General features: G+C 45.8%; 1 protein-coding gene and 1 pseudogene across 1 annotated transcript in view; both read right to left on the reverse strand.

Moving 5' to 3' along the window:
- The window catches only part of TRIM14 (tripartite motif containing 14), a 34,155-nt gene extending 11,552 nt beyond the window's left edge, over window positions 1-22,603 (reverse strand). Inside the window, 6 exon segments of the mRNA XM_012533615.3 lie at window positions 3,302-3,394; window positions 7,174-7,354; window positions 10,962-11,195; window positions 17,624-17,648; window positions 17,650-17,717; window positions 20,259-22,603. Coding sequence (XP_012389069.1) covers window positions 3,302-3,394; window positions 7,174-7,354; window positions 10,962-11,195; window positions 17,624-17,648; window positions 17,650-17,717; window positions 20,259-20,678 — 1,021 coding nt within the window. The 5' untranslated portion in view covers window positions 20,679-22,603.
- Window positions 4,107-5,373, reverse strand: LOC117201896 (40S ribosomal protein S3a-like; annotated as a pseudogene).
- Window positions 22,604-24,233: the final 1,630 nt, after the last annotated feature.

The following is a 24,233-nucleotide window of genomic DNA, read 5'->3' on the forward strand; positions in this document are numbered from 1 at the left end:
AACAAGAGAGGCCGCGATAGTGAGAGGCCTGCGCACCGCAATGAAGAGTGGCCCCTGCTCGCTGCAACTAGAGAAAGCCCTTGCACAGAAACGAAGACCCAACACCATCAAAAATAAAAAAATAAATAAATTTAAATTATATAAAAATAAAAAAAATAATAATCCTATCACTGTTAACACTTGGGTGTATATGCTTCCAATTTTTTTCTTTACTTGACCCTTTATAGTTTTTTTCTTAACGTTGGTGTCATACTATACAGGCTCTTGGGTAATCTGCTTTTGAAATTTATTGAAGTATTTATGAACATTTTACCACATCAATTTCATCTGTGGATTCAACAAACCTCTGATCAAATTTTGATGGGCTGTTGGATCTGTGCATGCAGAATCCATGGATACAGGGAGCTGAGTGTATTTGCAAACCATATAATTGTTAAGAGATTAATGTCCAGAGTATATAAGGAACTGGTACCACTCAGTATCAAAAAAAAACAAAAACAAAAAAAAGAATAACCCAACTAAAAAATGAGCAAAGGGGCTTCCCTGGTGGCGCAGTGGTTGAGAGTCTGCCTGCCGATGCAGGGGACACAGGTTCGTGCCCCAGTCCAGGAAGATCTCACATGCCGCGGAGCGGCTAGGCGCGTGAGCCATGGCCGAGGAGCCTGTGCGTCCGGAGCCTGTGCTCCGCCACGGGAGAGGCCACAACAGTGAGAGGCCCCTGTACCGCAAAAAAAAAAAAAAAAAAAAGCATTTTAATGGCAACCTTAAGATTTTGATGTATAGATGAATTATAATTTAACGTATTCCCTCCCCCCGCCTTAAAAAATACGCTTTTTAAAAAGGTTTTGAAAATACTAATATGAATACATCTTTATGTATCTGATTAGTTATTTAGAATATATTCCTAGAAGAAGAAGAATTGCTCGGTCGACGGGGATGATTGTGATTTTAAGGCCTTTGGTAAATATTGCCAAACTGTCCTCCAGAAAGGTGGTGGTGATTTAAACTCGCAATAACAGTTCTTGCTGCATTATACACATCTGTAGACATGAAGTTAGAGAAAAGTCTAGATCTTAGGGCATGTGGATGTTTAGCTTTAGTAGATACTGCTGGATAGTTTTCTCGGTAATATTTTGGAGTTTTCTGTAGAGAGGTTTTGTATGTCTTTTGTTAGATTTATTCCTAGCTTTTTAAAAGTGTTACTGAAAATAATGTTTTTAAAATTTCATTTTCTAATTGTTTATTGCCAATACATAGAAATACAATTGATTTTTGTATGCTGACATTACATCCAGCAGCTGTTCTAAATTCATTTGGTAACTAATTTATTTACAGATTATTTTGGATTTTTTGTAAATAATAATGTCACCTTTGAATAATGATCTTTTTTTCCCTTTTCCCATCCTTATAGGTTACTTTTTTTTTTTTTTTTTTTGCCTCAAGGCACTCTCTAGGACATCTAGAACAATGTTGCATAGAAGTGTTTATACTGGGCATCCTTTTCTCCCACTCCTGGGTAAATACACAACAGAAATGCATACATAGGTGCATCAAAAGACATGTACAGGGATATTCAAAGCAACATTATTCACTATAGGCAAAAGCTAAACAATCCAAAATGTCCATCAATATATTAAGTGTGCTACATTCATACAATGGAATACTACACCACAGTGAAAATCAACAAACTACTGCTACACACAATCATATGGGTAAATCTCACAAATGTCATGTTGTTCTGTCGAAGCAAGACACAAAAGAGTAGTCTGAGTGATCTCATTATATAAAGGTCAAAGACAGGCAAAAGTAATCTTTACTGTGAGAAGTCAGGAGAGTAGTTACCCTTCGGGATAGTGAACTGGCATGAGGAAGGATTCTGGGGAGCTAGAAGTTTCCATTTCATGGTCTGAAGGAAGTTATTGAATGTGTTCACTTTAAAAAAATCATTGAGCTACAGCCCTTTGACTTGTGCACTTTATGTATTTTATATTTGTTAAAGTTTAGTTTAAAAAAATGCATGCCTAGTAATTCCATTTTGAGAAATTACTCCTAAAAAAATACAAAAATGAGCTAAGGTGTATTCAGTCACTAATTAATTCAACAAAGAGGTACAAGAATGGATGTTTACTGCAGCACTGTTTATAGAAATGAAAATGTAAAGCAGCCTAAATGTCCAATAGTATGATATGAGATTGATTTAAACATGGCATATTCAATGGAATACCATGTATCCTTTAAAAATAACTATAATATCTGTGTTTATTAAAATAGAAAATTGTTCAATCTATACTATTAAATTTATTTATATATTTATTTATTTATTTTGCGGTACGCGGGCCTCTCACTGCTGTGGCCTCTCCTGTTGCAGAGCACAGGCTCCGGACGCACAGGCTCAGCGGCCACGGCTCACGGGCCCAGCCGCTCCGCGGCATGTGGGATCCTCCCGGACCGGGGCACGAACCCGTGTCCCCTGCGTCGGCAGGCGGACTCTCAACCACTGCGCCACCAGGAAAGCCCTAAATTTTTAAAATTACAAAAGAAGGCAATTCCCTGGCGGTCCAGTGGTTAGGACTCCGTACTTCCACTGCTGGGGGCCAGAGTTCGACCCCTGATTGGGGAATTAAGATCCTGCAAGCCTCGTGGTGGAGCCACAAATAAATAAATAAATAAAATTACAAAAGAATATCTATAATATCCCATTTTAAAAAATCTGTAGACATATATATTTTTAAAATGTCTGAAAGAATATATGACAAAAATTAACATCATTTAACTCTGGGGCAGCCAATTGTTTTCTTTTAGTATATGTAATTTCGAATTCTCTACAAGAAGCACACATTACCTGTATAATTTTTTAAGGGAACAAAGATGTTCATAATATATCAGTAGATGAAAACACAGATTACAAAACAGGATGTAGAGTATGACACCATGTTTGTAAAAAATATATATATTAAATATTTATCACAGTATGTATATAGATATGCCAAAGAAAGTTAAAAGGGCAAATAATAGTAGTTATCTACTACTACGTGTCTGCTTGGGTATGTGAGCAGAAACATTTCCAAAGCTCTTCAGTGATTTATGAGTGATTTTCTTTTAAAAAACTTTTCTTTGTTTTCTAATTTTTCTACAGTGAACGTGTATTATTTCTGTGGTTTTTAAAAAACTGATAATAAGGGTTAAGAAAACTGAAGTTGGGTTTCTTAGGGGAAAAGGGGGGGCCTCTACTTCAGTGACCCTCCCTCCCACAAGTACACCCCACGCCCTCTTCACCCTCTCCCCGCTCCTGGGGTCTTACATTTTAAGAAGAGTGATCGCTCTGGTGAGGGGCTTGTTTTCAGCAGGGAACCCGGCTGGGCGCCGGAGGACCCCGAGAGCTGGCAGTTCACGTCTGTAATGAATTGTGAGAAATGAGTGCCTGGTGTTCATGCAAGCAGCACAAATTACAAAACATACTAAAAATATTACAGAACTGGGGATTCGCATAATCTCTTCCCAAGAATTGCATGCAAATTTAAGTAGGAAATGCAAATTCACAGTAACAAGAAAACTTCAGGACAAGGCTCAGATCTATACAGAAACGCACTTTCCAGGATCCGAAGCAAACTGAGCAATGACAGGCTAGTGTGAATGAGGCCTGGACATGGGGAGGAGACAGCAGGCTCCAGGACCAACCTGAGAGTCAACCATGTATTCAGCAGTCAAGGAAGGGGGCAATTTCATGGCAGACATGCAATTTCTAGGATAAAGATCGAAAACAAGAAATCAAAGCTGAACCCTTAGGAAGGTCGCGTTCCGGTCTCATCCAGGTAAGAGGGAGTTCAGGGGAAACCCAAGTCATGGTCCCTGTCTCCAACAGCTCAGTCAGGTAAATGAGGTGAGAAATGGGCTTGCTTGAGCCATACCGCTCAAGGCAGAGAGTGCTCTACATCGAAGAGGAGATGTGAAAGGGCTCCAGGGCCTGAAGGGGTCAGTGAAGGCTTCATGGAAGAAGAAGCACCTCAGCTGGCCCTTAAAGGATGGGGAAGATTTGGACACCCAGAAAAAGGATGGGAGCCTTTCCCCAGGATACAGCAGGAGCAAAGACATTAAGGACAGGTGCTAGTAGCGTCGTGTAAAAACTGAGGAGCCATGGAAGGTGTTTGAAGGAGTGTAGATATGAGCAGAAGAATCTCCAGAGCGCTCTCTGGTGGGGAGTGGATGGGGCAGGGTGAGTGTGGAGGCAGAGGCCCTGTTGGTAGGCTCAGGCCTGACCTGGGGCAGCAGGGATGGAAAAGGGGCTGGGTTCAGGATATACTGCAGTGGTACAAGTACCAAGGCTTAACTCTAATGGGAGTGGAGAATGAAGAGTAGATTGGAGTCAAGAAGCAGAGGATTGGGGGTTGAGGCATGGAAGATGCTGGATTCCATTTCAGCCTTTTGAGCCTGCAATGCCTGTTACACTCACAGGTAGGGAGGTGAGGCGGGACACTGGACGGGCAGTGGTGCTGCAAGACCCCCATCTCCCTGTGGCCTTCCTGGGAGTCAGTACCTCTCAGTATTACCTGTGATAGTAAGAATGATGGCCTTATCTGGTGGTGGATGAGGGGTGATGGCCTGAGAGGAAGCAGACTCCAGGGCATCAGAAAACAAACCTTGGGACCAGAGTCTGTTTGAATTCTGCCTCTACCCCTACCAGCTGTGTGACCTAGGGCAAATCAGTTAACCTCTCTGACCCTCAGCTTCCTCATCCGTAAAATGGGGGATAATGAAGATGTCTACCACACAGGGTAATGCTGACTGTTGCATTTTTTAGCAAAATCAACACAGAACACATGAAGCAAATAACCATTAGTAATCTTGACATCAACATGAGCTTCAATCATGGTCTGCCATTTTTTGACCATGGAGCACATTTTGTCATGGATAAGATCCATGCCATGAAAGTTAGGCAGTTCTTGCCCTGAACATCTTCAGGAATTAGCTTTAATTCTCTTAAATGCAGCTTCATCATTCTGCAGGTCAGCAAGGCTCACTTCCAAAAGTTAACCCTTGAGGCCATCAAAAGCAATTTTGGTTCCTAGAGTTCTCATGACTAGGGTTTTTCCAATATTTCTTATATGGAATGTAGCTGGTGCTTTCACATCGTACCAACCTTCCTTAGAAAACAGATCAACCATTTTCTTCTTGGCTCCCTTTTAACTGCCTTTCGTCAGGCATTTGCTCTTGCAAACCACCATGGTGCTGCTCAGAGAGCCAAAAGGGCCATTCCCTCCAAGTCTAAATGCTCTTTTCCATCTCAGAATATGACAACTTCCTTCTAGTTGTTCCGGTCAAAATCTGTGGAGTCTCCTTGGTATCTCTTTCTCTCTTCTTCCCTTCCTGCGCCCACATCTACTCCTGTTGACTCCCCCCACCTACCCTTTGCTGTTCCTTCAACATGCCAAACTTACTCTTCCCTTGTGCCTCGGGACCTTTGCACTTGCTTTTCCCTCTGCCTAGAAGACACTTCCCCCAGATATATCAGCAGCAGCAACAATAATAGCTAACACTCACATGGTGCTTATTATGCCTGAGCGCCATTCTGAGCGCTTTACATGTAAGAACTCATTTAATCCTTACAACAACTCTATGAGACAGGAATATATTATCATCTCCATTTTATGGATATAGAAACAGAGGCATAGAAAAGTTAGGTGCCCTGCTCAAGATGGCAGGGTTAGGAAGTGGTGGGCCTGGGATAGGAACCTGGGCAGTCTGGCTCCAGAGTCCATGCATGTGACCACAATGATCTCCAGCCCATCCTTCAGGTCAGCTCACACATCCCCTTCTCAAAGAGGCCTTTCCCACTTCCCATAGAAAATAGCTCTGGGCTTCCCTGGTGGCGCAGTGGTTGAGAGTCCGCTTGCCGATACAGGGAACATAGGTTCGTGCCCCAGTCTGGGAAGATCCCACATGCCGTGGAGCGGCTGGGCCAGTGAGCCATGGCCGCTGAGCTTGCGTGTCCGGAGCCTGTGTTCCGCAATGGGAGAGGCCACAACAGTGAGAGGCCTGTGTACCGCAAAAAAAAAAAAAAAAAAAAAAAAGCTCTTCCTCCTGGTCACCCTCCATTCTCCTTACTCAGCTCATTTTTTTTCAAAGCACTTCTTTTTTTTTTTTTTAATAAATTTATTTATTTGGCTGCGTTGGGTCTTCGTTGCTGCGCGCGGGCTTTTCTCTAGCTGCGGCGAGTGTCGTTGCGATGTACGGGCTTCTCAGTGCTGTGGCTTCTCTTGTTGTGGAGTGCGGGCTGTAGGCGCGCGGGCTTCAGTAGTTGTGGCTCGCGGGCTCTAGAGCGCAGGCTCAGTAGTTGTGGCACATGGGCTTAGTTGCTCCACGGCATGTTGGATCTTTCCGGACCAGGGCTCGAACCCATGTCCCCTGCATTGGCAGGCGGATTCTTAACCACTGTGCCACCAGGGAAGTCCCCCAAAGCACTTCTTATCGCTGACATATATTCATTTGTTGTCCATCTTCTCCTTAAAAGACTGAGCACCACAAAGGCAGGAGCTTTGTTTTGTACCCCACTGTGCCCAGCACATAACAGGGGCTCAGTAAATGGTCTGAATGAATCCTAATAGCAGAGATGAATGAATGGATATTTCTGAGCACCTGCTTTGTGTCAGGCCCTGCAGTGACCTCAGAGCTGGACCCAAAGTGGTTCTTGCCTTCCAGGCATTTAAGAGAGGAAGGGAGGGGTCCATGTATCCGGCTGACAAACACCCCCAGGCAGAAGATGGAGCAGGCCCAGGGCAGAGGTGGGAGACGGCCGGGAGAGCGAGCGAGCCCGGGGTTTCTTGGAAAGGCTTCCCAGGTGAGCACAGCTGTGGGTCCTGACCAGGCAGAGGAAGAGGAGTTGGCCCTTCCAGCTGGGAGCCCAGCGCAGGCAAAGCTGAGGTGTGGCAGAACCTCGGGAGCAACTGAGGGGCAGGAGCAGAGCAGGGCAGCTGCGAGAAGCAGGACCTGGTCTCCGAATGGGTAGGAGGTGAGGTTGGAAGGGAGGGTTGGGCCCAGGCCCAGGAGACCTTGACCACCCAGCCTAGGGCCTCTGTGCAGGAGACACATGATTTAGGGTGGCGATCTTCACAGTTGTCTCTAATCACAGGGCTCTAGGGGAGTAAAGGACCCAAGGTTGGTCACACGGTGACTTACTCGCCTTAAGGCAGACGTCCAGTGGCGTCTGTAGCAGACTCTGCGTGGCTTCCACAAGGCCCTTAAAGAAGCTCTTGACGGGCTCAAAGGAGTGGGGCATGGGGTGCCATGACTCCCCCAGGCTCATCTGCTGCTGCATCTGCTGCTCAGCGGCCGTGTACGCGCGAGGGCACGTGGGGCTCTGGGTGGCTTGGAGCCGCGTCCCAGCCTCCACCACTGTGCCCAGGAACAAACCCAGCCAGCAAGCACTGGCCCCACCTGGCCGTGGCACCTGCTGCCACCCCAGGCCCTGCCCCTGGGAGCAGAGCCCCGAGGACCACAGCCTTGGCAGTCCCCCCCCACCCCCGCCTCGAGGAAGAAGGCAAGCTGACTGCCCCTGCCCTGAAGTTGCTCACCACCTCGAAAGGGACCCCGAAGCTTTACAGACACTGTGACAGAGGTCGGCCTGAGGTACAGGGGACGAAAAGAGCGAGGGGCCAGTTTTCCTGGGGAAGGCGCTCCTGGGGCATGTCCAAACGGGGGGAACAGGAAACCATATCCCAAAGGGGAAGCCAAAGACTCTGGAAGCTCAGCTGGAATGCTGACCAAGGGGGTGTGCCCACCACAGTGGGGGCCTGTCCTGTTTTCTGCCTGGACAGCACCTTTTAAATACCCTTCCTGTGTTAAGTGTGGCTTTGCTAAGTACAAGCAAGAAAACTGTCCCAGCCCCCGGTGTAGGCATGTGACGAGGAGTCTCCACTCCAAGACTTGGATGTGGAAGTGAGGGTGGGCTGGTGACAGTGGCGTGTAGCTGTCAGGGACAGCAGTGGTGGAGGTTGCAGGGGACGTGCTCTGGGTCAGGGGTGTGAGCTGTGACATCTGCCCAGCGGAGAAGGGTGGGTCTACACTGGAGCAAGTCTGTGCCATGGCCCTGACTTCACTCCTGCGGCCTGGTCTTCATCACGACTTTCTGGCCTTCCTGGAGATCAGATGTGCTGCCTAATACTCTTTCATAAACTCCTTTCTTGCTTAAAACAGTTACAGTGGATTCTCTTGTTTGCACCTAAGATCCCTGTCTGCACTTTCTGGAGGGTTGTCCTGGGCAGGGATTTAGAAGACAACAGATTTCCTTAGGAGAGCAGGCCCTGGCTGGTGGGCGGTGCTGCCCAAGATGGGAGGGGCGGGTGGATGCCTCAGGAGGGAGGGAAGGTGGCCCAGCGCTTGGCAGGAAGGATGCTGGGCCTTGGAAGGGCTGAGGGATGGTCTCCAAGCCCTGTCTACCTAGGAAGCTGCAGGTCTAGAGCCCATCCTCATTTGGGTGGGAAGAAGGTAATTTGTGGACAAAGAGGGCTAAGGTCACACTCAGAGGGCCGGCCAGGGAGTCAGATCACTAGCAGGGAGGGCAGGGAGCGGCTCCGGGGTGGCCCAGAGGGCAGATGGGTGGGGTGGGACTGGGGAAGGGGATGAGGGACAAATGCGACCACCTGGTAACCCCAAACTCCAGCATCTAGCACAGGGCCTGACACATAGGAGGTTCTCGATAAATGTTCACAATGCAATAAATGAATGAATGAAACTAAGCACATCTACTTCCTGCCTTTGCAGACTCAGGGAACAGCCACATAACCACCCATCTCTCAAGCCAGAAACCAGCTGTCATCTTGGATTCCCCCAGTCACCAATCCTGTCACATCTATCAAACTCGCCTGCTTCTCCCCATCCCCACTGACCCTTCACTGGTCCAGCCCACCATCATCTCTCTCCTGGATACTGTGGTCTCCTCCCAACTTTCCTTCCAGGCTCCATTCCTGCCTGTCCAGTCCATCCTCCAGCCTGTCACTAAAGTGACCTTTCTAAAGCATTAATCTGACCGTGTCATTCCTTGCTGCAAAACACTCCCCTGGCCCCCGTTCTCTTTACAGGACAAAGTCTAAACTTCATAACCAGGCATATAAGACCCTTCAACAAGTAACCCTGGCATCCCTACATCTCCCAACACGCCCCCCTCCCTTGTACCCTTGCCCCGCCTCCAGTCAGGCTGAACCCTGGCAGTTCTCCAGCCTGCCAAGCTCTCACACGCACGTACTTCCTTTCTGCCTGGGATGTCCTCTCTGCTTTTCTCCTCTGTATATACAGTTAGCTCCTCCTTATTCTCCCATACCAGCTCCACTGTCACTTCCTCCTGGAAGCCTTCCCTGATTCCCCATACAGAGTTGGACTTCTCTTGGACACACTTTTGCTAGCTCACTTAGCTGTGCTGTGTTGTGAGTAACTTTCTGAGCATGTCTCCCCACCCATGAGCTCCTAATGTGAAGCAGGGGCCTGTTGCAATCAGGTTGCTCAGTGTATATTTGATGAAAATATGAGTTAACAAATGGAAGGAACGACGAATGATGAAAATCAGTAGCTTGGGCACCAGAGAATTAAAAAAAAAAAAAGAGAGAGAGTTGAGAAAGCCCTGAAACTGTATCTATGATGGAAGAATAGCATTCTTCTCCATGGAAGCCTCCCTTTGAATCAGATATTCCTAAAATGTACCATTATTTTAAAAGAAAAAAAACGTGCCCCTCTGTGCATCTTGCCTCTCTTAAAGTACAACGTCTAAAGTGCCTAGGAGAGCACCTCACCCAGAATATTTTGTTAGGGTTTTTTTGTTGTGGCTGTTATTTAACAATGAGACACAGGCTGAATTGACCAAGGCCACATAAAGGCACAAGAGTGGAAACAGCCTCCAGGGACTGGCTTGACTAGTCTTGTACTGACATTTATTTGTCTGTCTTATTTTGCAGCCAGAGCCCATGCTAATCTGTGGTTCAACTCAGTGTCATCTTTACTTAGTTGTACCTTGCTTCATCCCACAAACCTTTAAAGCATCTTACAAAAGTTATCTAATGCTGCAAGATTTTCCTTTACAGTGAGAAAAATGAAGCCAAGAGAAAACCAGGATAAGACTGTAAGCTGGAAGCCAGAGTGAGATGAGGCATAAACTGTATGCCACGAAGTCTCATCCCAGCTATTTGAAACATATTTGGCTCTGAGCTTCCCAGAAGCTATGGCAAAGAAAGAAAGAGGAAGAGTTAGATGAGTAGAAAAGCAATCCAAGTGCACAGGTGACTGCACAGGAGTACTGACACAAGAGAGGAGTTTCTCCCATGGTTCCCTGAAGACGGGAACATGACCCTCAGCAACATGCTTTCACTAACTGTAGTAGTGAATATTATAGGGGCTAGTTTTTAGATTCTCCTTCAGGATAATAGCCTTCAACAGAGCCCACTGGCCAAGGAGTCCCGTCCTTCTCTCCCCTTTGAGCAAACTGTGACTCCACTCTTGAAGTCTGCTTAGTAGCTTTTGCAAAGGTGCCTGCCTTTCCAGGAGTGATGGTTCCATTAAGACTGTACTGTCAGAGGACTGGGCAGTGATGCCTTGTGGCTTTAGAGTCAGACAGACCTGATCCCAGATCTGCCACCTACCAGCTGTATAACCTTGGATGAGTCCCTTCATCTCCTTGAGCCTCCATTTCTCATTAGTAAAATGGGGTGAGAATATCCAATTTGCAGAGTTCTAGTAAATATTAGAGCTAAGATACCTGAGGTGCTTGGAACACAGAGGCCCTCAAAAATGGTGGCTGTTCATGTCATTTAATTAGTCCAAGATGTATATTATCTTCCTAACAATGTAATCAGTCTACCTGCTGACAAGGCAGTTCTCTGTGTATTTACTCAGTGTGTGAATACTGTGTTCAGTGCCACATTAACCAAGATGAAATGTGGCAGCCGGTGGCCACTGTGAGGGCAGAAACCCAGCATTACCTGCAGCAGCTGTACAGGACTGGGTTCCTGGCTGGTATTCCAGACCCTGTTGGAGAGATTGTTCATGACATCGATTTGCTCCCCATAAGACTCAATTTGCTCCCTGTACGCCTGCAGGGCAAGCTGCGTGTTTTTCTCACTGAATTTCTTGGTCAGAGTTTCCTCTTCATCAAGTAGTAATCTGAGTTCAGTAAATTTCCTTGTCAGCCAGGTTTTACTTGACTCTGCATGAGCCTAAAGAAAAACCCGAACAATACAAAACCAAACGCAGATGATATGATTGCCAACCAGGAAATCCAAAAGCATCAACATGAAAAAAATTATTATAACTTCTAAAAAGTGAGTTCAGCACTTATAAAAAGCTTTCCTAAGTACCAGCTATAACCAATTGGAAAATGAATGGAGAAATAAAGATCATTCTTAAAACAGTAGGAAAAAAATAGCAAAATATTTAAAACTAGACCTAACAAAAACTGTAAGGGCCTAGATAAAGAAAAGCATAAAATTGTACTGAAAGACATAAAATAATCTGAATGCATGGAAGAAAAACCATATCCCTGGCTAGGAAGATTGAATACTATAAAGATGCCATTTGTCTCCAAATTAGTCTAGAAATTGGATGTAATCCCAATCAAAGTCTTAACATACAGATTAACCAAATGTTAAATTACCATGGGGGAGAATAAGCACAGGAAAAGCAAAAAATTTCTTTTAAAGGATCAGTGAAGGGGAATTCCCTGGCAGTCCAGTGGTTAGGACGCCAGGCTTTCACTTCTGAGGGCACTGGTTCGATTCCTGGTCGGAGAACTAGGACCCTGCAAGCTGTGTGGCATGGCCGAAAAAAAAGAATCAATGAAGGATGAGCTGCCTTATTAGATATCAAAACAAACTGTAAAGGTACAGCGTTTAAAACTATGTGGCTTAGGCATAGACAAAAAGATCAAGAGCAAAGAATAGCTTAGAAAAGTATGTATATACGTATATATAATTAATATAATTATATATATAATTCAACAAATGGTATTGGTACAGCATGCAATTAATCATGTATTAAAAAAAAACTAAGTTAGATTCTTATCTTATTCTGTATACAAAAACAAATTCAGACAGAACCCCACCTATGAAGTACTCTTGTGAAAAATGTGAATCTGAATCTGATTAAGCCTCTAGATCTAACTTAAAGATACAATTTAGAAGACACATAGAGGACAGAGGAGCATGTTAACCATCAACTTAAAAAATACATCAACCAATAGCATTTTGAAAACTTTCACTCCTAATTCAAATAAACAAATAAAATGTGACACTTATAAGACAATTGGGAATGTGACTACTGGTTGGATATTTGATAATATTAAGGAACCATTGTTAATTTTCATAGGTGTGATGATGATACCATGGTTATATATTTTTAAAAATGAGTACTTATCTTATAGAGGTAATATGTTCAGAGTTTTACAGATGAAATTGAATGTCTGCAATTTGCTTCAAAACACATATGTATGCTTGAGGTTTTCCACGATAAAAGCTAAACAAACAAACAATTCTAAATAGATCAAAGCACTATACATTAAAAGAATAATAAACCTACTAGAATAAAATACAAAACAATTTTATTTTTAAAAATTTGAGAAGGGAAGACCTCTGTAAGAGGAACCCAAAACTCAGATAGCAAAATGGGAGTCATGACAGGTTGGACTACATAAAAAAAGAAACTCTTCCCAAGAGGTAAGGCACTGTAAACAAAGCCATGACAAGTAACAAACTACACAGGCTTACTATCCATAACATATAGTGAAAAAAGAAATCATTCAATTTAAAAATGGACCAGAGATATACAAATGCCAAGAGACGTATGAACAGGTGTCTCTGCGTCCCAAACAATCAAGGAAGTGAGCAGCATAATCAGAAAATAAAAAATAATTATATATATATATATATATATATATATATATATATATATATATATAGGCCATCAGACTGGAAGAATGCTAACTGATGGATAATACCAAGAGTCCATAAGGGTGTGTGCAATAGGCACTTACATACACTGCAGGTGGTAGCGTCCATCAGTATTGCATTTTTAGAGGGTGATATGATAATATCAAAATTTTAAACGCTTAAATCCTTTGATGCAGCAGCTCCTCTTGCAGGAATTGATCCTAGAAAATGTTTTCACATGTGCACAAATGCACAAAGATTTGTGTACCAAGAATCTCACTATAGCATTGTTGGAGATAGAGAAAAGTTGGACAAAATTTTCAACATGGGAAGTATATATGTATGTTCATTGTACAAATTATGCTGCATTCATACAATGAAATAATAATATTCAGTGATTAAAACGAATGCAGTGTTCTGACACATGCTATAATATGGATGAACCTTGAAGACATGATGCTAAATAAAATAAGCCAGACAGAGAAGGACAAATATTGTATGATTCCACTTATATGAAATATCTAGAGTAGGCAAATTCATAGAGACAGGAAGTAGATTAGAGGTTACCAGGAGCTGGTGGGAGGGGATTGGGAAGTAATTGCTTAATGATTACAGAGTTTATATTTAGGGTAATGAAAAACTTTTGGAAAGAGTGCTGATGGTTGTACAACACTGTGAATGTAATTAATGCCACTGAATTATATGCTTAAAAATGGTTAAAATGGTAACTTTTATGTTACGTGTATTTTGCCACACACACACACACACACACACAAAGAATGCAGTAGACCTATATGTCCTGTCGTGGAAAGCTCTTCAAGACACCGTGTGAAAAAGGGCAAGTTGCGGAATAATATATATACGATGATCCCATTTATGTAAAAGATAACAAAATTAAAAGTGTACATGTATATACGCATCTGCATGTTTGCAAGTGCATTTAAAATGTCTGGGGACTTCCCTGGTGGCGCAGTGGATAAGAATCCGCCTCTCAGTTCAGGGGACATGGGTTCGAGCCCTGGTCCGGGAAGATCCCACATGCCGCGGAGCAACTAAGCCTGTGCGCCACAACTACTGAGCCTGCGCTCTAGAGCCCATGAGCCACAACTACTGAAGCCCATGCGCCTAGAGCCCATGCTACGCAACAAGAGAAGCCACCGCAATGAGAAGCCCACGCACCGCAACGAAGAGCAGCCCCTGCTCACCGCAACTACAGAAAGCCTGCACGGAGCAAGAAGACCCAACGCAGCCAAAATAAATAAATTAATCAAAAATTAAAAAAATAAAATGTCTGTTAGTTTGGTCATGTTTGGGAAGAGGTGTGGGATTGGGGAGATGGTCAAGAGGGACTCTCACTCTGTACTTTCCATAGCTGTACACTGTATTCTAATAAACTATTTAAATTTTAAAAACTGAGATGTGTTCATGTATTACCAGTACAATTAAAATATAAAATCATAACAACAAAAAAATCAGGCCAGCTTCTTTCCTCAGCCCAGATGTCTGTACAGCCCACACAGCAGAAAGATCCTTGGTACCCAGGCAGGCATGGGGGTGGGCAGGCTCCCCTGTGTGCCATGTTCTCTCCTTAGTGGGGCAGGAATGTGTGGTTTGGCAGGATCTACGGGATGGGCTCCCAAAGTCTGTGTTTCCCATGCAATGTTCTAGGCAGTGGTGAGGCTCTGAGTTTAGAGCCTCATATTGACTAAACTGGCTTTGGGCTAGCTTGGGAATTAGTCCACACTTACAACATGATTTCTATGAGTCAGTGAGCCTGGACAGAAATATATCTTTGTTGAATGACTAAACGAAGGAAAGAAAATGTGTTCTAAACGCTTGATATATCCACACATTTTGGAGGCAACATATGTACACGGAGGACCTTTCTACAGAAACTGAGAGCAAATATCTTCTCCCAACCAACTGGGCTCCAAGCAGTTTCTACAGATCCACTTTTTAAAGAAGAATATACAAAATAAGCTTAATGACACTACACTTCGTTATGAATCTCAGCGTACAAAACTTAAGTATAGGCAAGATGAGGCTGATTATGCAATATGGTAAAAAAAAAAGACTGAGAGAGAGAGTTCTGGAAATGAAACAAGGAAGCACACTGTCTGGGCCACATTGGTTCAAAATGAGCTAATATATATCTATATATATATCATGTATTTATATACTCTTTTGTTGTTGTTCACAAAAGTAACAAAAGCTACTGTGGAAAATTTGGAAGATTTGAAAGAAAACTGTAACCACTCTGCTATATATTGTCAACTCATCCCAGTTTGAGTAAAAAGTTAGGGCAGCAGGCAAGTGTTGATTTTCCCTACACCTGGCATGTATGAGCGCGCTGAAAAGCCATGATGGGGAAGCAAACAGCCTATTAACAAGGATGTCAGAGAAAAATCATTTAATGGGTATTGGCTGGGGATTCATGATCAAGTCCTTCTTGATTGCTCTCTGGAAAGGCGTGGATGGGTAGGCCTGGTTGTTGGCTTCTGAACAGTAGACGTTGGTCAATTATGAACTTTACTGGTTTTAATTTGTTTACCAAGCTGTTTAATGGATTAATTTTCAGGCAAATGGCCTTTTCCCTAGTACTGCCTCTGAGTAAGCAAGGACGGAGAGGCATGGTTGCCCCAGACCTCTGTGCCACAACTACGCCTGCCACAGTTCAGCGGAACGCACCAGACTCCCTACAAACGTCTGTGCCTATTGAGCCAGGCGACTCACTTCTAGGAACGTGTCCCAAAGAAAATAAATCAAGGTGCCAAATATCACTGCAGCGTTGTTTTACTTGAGTGAAAGCCTGGATGTGATCTAAATGTTCAACATTAGGAAAACGGCTTCATGAATCATGGTAAATCCCTATAATGGAATATACAGCCTCTAATACTGACACTGACAAAGAACTTTTAATGACACAGGGAAGGGTTAGGGTCTTAAACGAACAACCACAAAACCCCCCATATGTAACATGACATATAGTTTTGGTCAAAAAGGGAGAAGGAGCTGACATGGAAATCCCCCTTCCTACTTCCAACATACGGAAATGCTGATAAGATGAGTAAATTTTAAAATTACGCGATCAAGCTGAAAAAAACCCCCACAAGACCCCAAAAACCAACCCACAATCAAAGAAACAACAACAACAAAAGGGAAATCCTCAGGTGCCAAAAACAAAGAGGGAACTTGGCGTCAGAACCACGGGCAGGAGCTGAGTGAGGGACCCCGGTGGGGTGGAGGTGGAGGGGTGTATGACAGCCACACCATGCTGGGGCCGGGTCATCTAGGAGGGCGCCCTGGGCACCTGGCGTCCTGGGAGCGGGAAGGGGGCCACCTGACCCGCATCAAACCAGATTCACAGAGAGCCGCTTCATCCATGAACTAGGCACCAGTAAAAGCCCACCCACGGGCCTGGGGGAAGGGCAAGGAATCTTGTCATCCATCCAGGGTCATGCACTACTTTTGCAACTTCCTATAAATCTGTAATTACTTCAAAATAAAGTTTAAAAGTTGGGGAAAAGCTTCAAAAAAGAAAACCATTCCTTAGATGAAGCTGAAACCTGCCCCCTTAGACTTTCCACACGGATCCTAACTCTTTCCTCGGGGACCCCCAAACCATATCTGCTTAGCGATTTACAGACAGTGAGACTGTGCCCTGACTCTGTTCTTCTGGCTGAACAGCCCAAAGCACCTCCGCCATCCCTTCAGGTGTGCCAACTTTCAGTTCCCAAATCCTTCTGAACTGATGTAGTTGCCTATACCCAGAGTCTTGCTCTTGAAGACATGACATGATTAATAATTAACCCAGGGCCACAGGTGTAAACCACAACTGTCCCCAGTAAACTGGGGCATGCTGTCGCCCGAAAGATAATGGATGTTGGGCAAACGGGGGGCCAACTCTGTGGCCTGGTCTGGGTGCCAGCTACTCCTGTGGTCGTCAGAGCCAATCTCCCTGCCTGACTTGGGGTGGCCAGTCTGGGGTTCACAGGGCCCTCAGTGAGACAGACCCTGGGAGGGCAACCCACTCCAGCCCTCACTTTGAGGCGGTGGCAGCTGAGGGTGAGAAGGGGAGGGATTGGCCAAGTTCACCTAAAACGTTCCTTTAAGAGCAACACCATTCTCACAGTCAAAACAGCAGCTGGGATAATGTCAGCCCCAACTTCCCACTTAAAACCCACAAAAGAATCCACTTAAATAAACAGTGTGATGCAAGGAGAAGCCTGAAGAAAGTACATACTTATGGAATACATTTATACCTATTTACTTTCTTTCAACAGTGAAACCTAAAGAGCGATTTGTGTGTTCCTTATCTTGTGTTTTGCTTTGCTTAAGGCAGTCTGGGGTGCTGGGTTTGGAGGACTAGTCTGTCCAAGAGAATGGCTTTGGCCATGCGGGAGGAAAGGCCGTTCCTGCATTTTGTCAGGCATTATGGGACAAGGCTAGGGGTCTGGGCAGAGGCAGATTCACCACAAAGCTAATGAAACAGGAGCCCCAGGTCCCTCCCTGGCATGGCCCCTTCGTGATCTTGCAACTAATTTTGTGTTCTTTTTCTCCAAAAGGGCCCCCTAAATTACAGAAGCCCCAGGTCTCACCAAACCTGACCTGCCCCTTTGAGGCTGTTTGTCATTGTCCCTTGGCTCCATATTGGGGAGAACTGTGTGTCCAAGGGCAAAGGTGGACATCTCATCTGGCATAAGGAAGAATCCCCCACTCGCCTTGAGCTTCTCAGCAGCATCTTGTCTGGGTTATGTTGCCAACTTGCTGCTGCTTCTTGGTTGTCAAATTCTTTAAACATTCTTGGGTGAGTTTCTGTATGTGAAAGTATTAGGAGAGAAGTCTTAATGTTGTCACTTTTGAGATAACAAGTCACCCCAGGGGTCATGTCCTCTCACTCCTGTATTTTTTTTCAGCTGAGCTGAGACTCAAAAGGTGAGCTGACTTGCCCAAAGTCATGAGGCAAGTTGGAAGATGAGCTGGAAGTAGGGCCACTCTGATCCTCAGAGGCCCACATGAGGTATTCTCCAAACCTCGAGGTGCCCCCTTTTTTTCTAGGACAGTCCTGCTTGTGACCTGCTTTTCCAGGCCCTCAAATAGGACTTTAGGGAAGCAGCTTGGGGTCAGGGGAAGAGCCTTCACTTCTAGAGTGAATACTGAGTACCTATAATGTGCTGGCGCCTGTTCTCGGAGCTGCTCTCATGGAACTTGCATCCAGGATTGGTCTGTGGTCCTCTGGCCTGGACTGGGGTTCAGAGGACCTGCATGGGTAAGAGGTCCCCTCTCCCACCTAAGATGGCTCCCTTCCTTATCTCTGCTTTTCGCAACTGCCACTTCTCCAAAGGCCTTACCTCCATCTTACCTTCTTATGGCTCACCTTACACTCAGCTGCTGGACCAACTGGGAGCTTCCTGAGGGCAGGTCTGCTCCATTCTTGGTTCCTGATCCCCCATAGGGACCAGGGGGTGACCCAGAAGTGTTTGCTGAATTGAACAGAATTACCAGGGGCTGCCAAATTCAAGTGGAGAGCTGGAGCAAGTTATGAGCCTAAGCCCCAGACTCAGATGGGACCTCCTAGGTCTGAGTCCCAGCTCTCCTTCCACATGACCTGGGCAAGTGATCTCACCTTTCTGAACCTCGGTTTCCTCAGCTACAAAAAAAGGGGACACCCCTACAGAGTTGCTGTAAAGAATAAGAAGTACACGGAGTGCTTGGTATAGTGCTTGGCACACAGTAAGTGCTCAATAGACATAGCTTGTATTGTTATTTTAATATCCAACAAGCATTTGCTATGGTGTGCAGTTTTATTCTAGCTGGGGGTCTGGGAGTGAGTGGTGGGGCTGGGAACACAATAGAAACCCAAGTATAAGCCATAGCCTCAACTTCCAGGAGCACATTCATACCCCACTGTGATTTCTAAGCCTTCAAGTCCAGCTCCTGGCTATCAGCCAAGGATAACTCAGCTTCCTGGTGCTTGAAACCTCCAGTCACAGGGTGCTTCTCCCGTCTAGTACCTGGTGAAACCCCACTTATTCTTCACGGCCAGTTCCAATGGCTCCTCCTCCAGGAAGTCTTGCTGGGCTTCCTGTCCCTAGTTCACATTGTCCTCTCTTTGGCTCCCACTGACCACTGCCTCAGACTCCCCAATTACAATACTTATCATACTGTGTTGTCACTGTTTGTTCTTCCCCCACTAGCCAAGGAACTCCTCCAGGTCAGGGAAGAATTGGTCTATTCCCTGACTCATGGCACCAGGTATGAGTTGAATGGATGTCTAATGAATGAATGAATGGGCAGATGGATGATGCATGAACAGACAGGTGAGTGGGTGGGTGTGTGGATGCAAAAGGGGTAGGTGGGTGGACCTGCCTATTAGAAGCTGTATCTCTGAAAGCATTCTTGTTAACTCTGAAAACAGCATTTTGAGGAACTAAATTATTATTATAACCATTTTATAGATAAGAAGAAGATCTTGGAGGCAGAGGCAAGCCTTGAATCCTGGACTCTACCTGCTAGATTGGCCCCCACGTGGCCCATTCTCACAGTGGAGCTCCAAGGTTGTCACCATGATGGTGTTAAGTCATGCTGTGCAGGGAACAGGTCATTGTGGGACTGGAGTAACCACAGACGACTTCTTGAAGGTGAAGTGGTAGAATCAACATCTGTCTGTGACAGGAGGGCCTGCCTAGCCCAGAGAGGTTGGAGGGGTCTGACTAGAGTCACTGGACAAGTTGGCCACAAGGTTGGAACAAGAGTCCAGAGCCCCCTTCCACTATTAAGAATAAGCATGGGTGAGAGCTCCAAGGTGAGAATGGGCCCGTGGGAGGCAGTCCTGGGTTCAAGGCCCGCCTCGGCCTCCAGGACCCTCCTCTTCTTGGCCACGAACCGTCTGGCCTAGCTCTCACCAGGCTGTTATGAGGGTTGTCCGCTCCCAGGGCGATCAGGCGGTCCTCAGCCCCTCTCTGAATTCCAGGAGGGAAAACCAGAGGAGGTGTTTGTGTGGCTTTCCGGAAACACAGATGTTTTCGAAGCGGGAGGGGTTTTTTCATCTTTGTTAAAAGGCAGAATTTCTCCCGGCCCAAAGGCAGTGTGGTGGACCCGCCTTGGTGGGTGAGGTCCGGGATATCCGGTGCCGGCCGGGGTGCCCAAGTTCTCACTCCCAAACCCACCTCTTCTTATGCTTAAATGATGGCCTTGCCTTTCCTTGGGCTTGTTTCTTTTTCTGAACAACAGGTCGGCCTCCTAGATGCTCTCTGGGCCGCCTTGGGGGTCCTGGTCCCAACCGGGAATTGTCAGTGGAACCCAGTACGCCCCTCCCCGCCCGCTGCTCCCGGGCTTACGCCCCCGCGTCCCCACCTGCACGCGCACCGCCTCCTCCAGCGCCAGACCAACCGGGTGGCCGCGGTGCGAGCCCAGCACCAGGCAAAGCGCGCACACGCAGCGGCGGCAGCGGCGACAGCGGCGACAGAAGAGCTCAGCCACGCGGTCGCCGTGCTCCGGGCAGCGCCAGCCGCGCGCGTCTTCGGGCTCCGCTGGGCCCAGCCCCCCAGGAGTCCCACTTTGGCGCCGCCGCGCCCGCCATTCACCCGCAAGTTTTGCGGCCGCCGCGCAGAGTGGGGCCGGCGGGGAAATAGAAACCTGCGCCGTGGGGCGGGGCGCTCCGGGCCATCCCAGTTCCGGCAGGGAAAGACAGATATATGGCAGGGCGCCGCCTGCAGGCCAGGGCACAGCCGCAGCATCATCACCCTGCGGACAGCACGGTGCTCTCCCGCCCATCCGCCGGGGCAGTGAATGCTCAGGCCTGGTCTCCCGGCTCTGTGTCTAGCCCAGAGGCGGCCGCAGCACAAATGGGGGCTCACTTCGAATGGGCTAACTAACTGCAAGGAGGTGGGCTTCCCCGCTGAGTGACGCTCGTCCAGTCATGATCAGAAAACTGCAGCCCTGTGGATGGGACCAAAGTTGGCTGTGGCCTTCCGGGATGCTATGCATTACCTAGACTTTTCATTTTCCCTTAATTCTCTCTTGCCCTATCCCCAAGAGAAATAACGATTCCCGCAATTGTGAGAAACATTCTGGAAACTCCACCTGCCCCCACGCTAAAGTCTCAGCATCCACGGTGGTACAGGCATTATGGAGGTTCCTCAAAAAATTAAAAATAGAGCTACCATATGATCCAGCAATCTTACTTCTGGGTGTATATCCAAAGAATATGAAGTCAGTATATCAGAGCTATCTGCACTCCCATGTTCATTGCAGCATTATTTACAATAGTCAAAATATGGAAACAACCCAAGTGTCCATCAGTGGATGAATGGATAAAGAAGATGTGGTATATGCACATATATATAGTGAAATGTTATTCAGACTTAAAAGAGGAAATCCTGCCATTTTCTAAATGAATGAGCCAGGAAGACATTATGCTAAGTGAAATAAGCCGGACGGAGAAGGACAAATACTGTGTGACACCTAAATATGTAGAATCTAAAAAAAAAAGCCAAACTGATAGAGTAGAAAGGTGGTTGCCAGGGGCTCACAGAAAAGGGTAGGGTGGGGGAAAAGGGTACAAACTTTAAGTTACAGAACCCATAAGTTCTGGGGATCTAATGTACAGCATGGTGACTATAGTTAATAATACTGTATTGTACACTTGAGATTTGTTGAGATTGGATCTCAAATGTTCTCCACCATACACAAAAAATGGTAAGGACGTGAGGTAATGGATGTGTTAATCAACTTGATTGTGGTGATCATTTCACAATGTATTCATATCGTAATCATTACCACATACACCTCAAGAAATCACAAACAACATAAATATATACAATTTTTGTCAATCATACCTCAATAAAGCTAGGGGAAAAAGCCTCAGCTCCCACCTACAAAGCCGTTGGCTCTTTCCTTTCTTTTTTCTTTTTTTTGGCCCACCGCTCGCATGTGGAACTTCCCCTAGCAGGGACTGAACCCACGCTCCCTGCAGTAGAAGCATGGAGTTTTAACCCCTGGACAGCTAGGGAAGTCTGCCCTTGGCCCTTAATACTCATGATCTCTGCCCTGTCTATGCTCCACCCTTTGCTTGTTTCCAGACTATGGAACAGCTGGTTTTCTCTGCTTGGAACACTCTTTTCCCCAGATGCCCTTTGCCTTGTTTACTCCTATGTATCCTTCAGGTTTCTGCCTAAGTATCATTTCCTCCAAGAAGCCTTCCTTGCTTCTCCTCCAAGAGCAGCCTGAATGTCCCCTTCCTTCCAACCACGACTAAAAACTCTTTGGAGGGTAGGAACCAAGTCTTTCTTGCCTGTTTCCCAGCTTGGATTCTGGCCCAAACAAGTGGGTATTTCCAAAAGTTCACTTGCTGCCACCTTGCTTTCACAAAAGACATACATTAGTACTTGCTTTCACTAATGGAAAGAAATCTGAAGAGGATTTTCGCTTTTATGAGAAAAGACAAAAAGTGAAAATAGGTTCAGCGTTTGTTTTACAGCAAGCTATTATAGAGGCATTGGTGCACCCCCTAGCACCCCAAGCAGTGGGAGTGGCACCACCAAGCTCCTTCCCCAGGAACTACACTCAGCATCTCAACATTAAGCAGTCTTAGCTTTGAACTGTGCCTGTGAGCATTTGTGCTTTATCTGGACTTATTTTGTGTGTCCGTTAGCAAGTTGTGTTAAGGTAACTGATTCTTCACTTTAGCCATTTTGGCTTGCAAAAGGTTTCATAAGAACCCTCTACTTTCATATATCGAGGGGAACCTGTCATTGGTATTTGTGAAACAAATCAAGGTAAGCTCCATGCATTAAAATGTCTAGGAAGATGTTGTTTATTATTTTGTTCCATTCTTTCCATTGCACTATTCCACATCTATTTATTTTCACTTTTTTTTTTTTTACAAAGGTACAAGGAATTTCAGAAACAATATTAAAACAATCAAACTGTTTCAGGCACGGTTTCATATGAAAAGCATAGATTGATTTCTGACTTCCTGCTTCCCTCTATGATACAATCTCAATGACTGTAGAGCTAAGGTGGATACACCCCAAAGCTCATCTCGCAGTGCTGTCTTCATTCTCAGAAAGTTCCTGAGTCAACAGTCAGGGGGTTCCTAGGGTATGGAGTAAGGAGATGAGTACACATTCCACTTGCCCTGAGCTTGAGGGCCCTGCAAATGCTGGGCGAGTTCCACTTCATCAGTCAAGAACAAAAATGTAATTTTAAAAAATGTCTTAAAAAAATATCTGATAAAAATTACCTATCCCTCTCCCTTGCTGTGAAATAATTTAAATAATTTATTGTAGATGTAAAAAAAAAAAAAAGAAGGAAAAAGAAGTTTGTTCATGGATGCCTTCGTATTGTTTTTAAGCACGAGGTCTGGGTCCCTCAGGGGTGGGGAAAGCTTGAGAAGGAAGGGATGTCTCTGTGTCGAGGAGGCATGTGGGAAGCTCTCCAGACTGGCCCCACCTCCATGCCTTGCAGCCAGTGCCTTTTGGGCTTGATGATTCTTCATTCTCTGAGGTTAGGTCTTCTCTTCTGAACTTGGGGATAATAACACCTAGCTGACCCGTATTAGAGTAGAATGTGTCAGTGATTGAGGGTGGGAGTGCTTTGTAAACTGTGACATGCTGGCCGCAAATGAGGTGGGAAAGGTAACCCCATCCAGTGGAGCTCTGCTCCCCTGACAATGCCTGGGATTTGGCCTTTGGCAAGCTTGGCAGGCCCCAGTGACTGAGTAAACCCGACAAGGAACATGGGCACCTGGTGTGTGTGGGCAAACAAGGGGACGCAGCCATGGCTCGGGGAGGGGGCAGTCGGGAGCACAGAGCCCTCACTGTGCTGCAGTCAGGGTCCCAGAGACACCCAGGACAATGCTTCTTGACTTTTTTAAGGAGTTTCTAGCATGGACTTAGAAGACAGGGTTGAAGTCCCAGATCCTGTCTGCACTCACTGTCCTCATCTTTACTGCAAATAGGTACAGAGGGACTAGCCCAGCGGGTCTCTGTCCTCTCTGTATTGCAGAATTACCTGGGAACTTATAAAAACATACACCAAGGTCAGGCCCTACTCTGGAGATTTGGCTCCAGTTGGTCTGAGGTTGGGCCTGGGTATCTGTATTTCCTGAAGGCTCCCAAGGGGATTCTAAGGGGATTCTAAGGGTATTCTAGCCTGGGTTGAAACCTACCAGGCTAGGTGGCCTCCTGCAGTTCCCATCTTAGCTCCAGGATCGCCCTGTGCAATGGACAAACTCATCGTCTGCATAGCCTTGGTAAAGAGGGGCACATTTAACTTCCAACATTCCCCGTCTCTAGCTGGGTTGTTGTACTGACCACTGAGAAGGAG

Source organism: Orcinus orca, chromosome 6 (assembly GCF_937001465.1).
Source record: "Orcinus orca chromosome 6, mOrcOrc1.1, whole genome shotgun sequence".
Lineage (NCBI taxonomy): Eukaryota > Metazoa > Chordata > Mammalia > Artiodactyla > Delphinidae > Orcinus > Orcinus orca.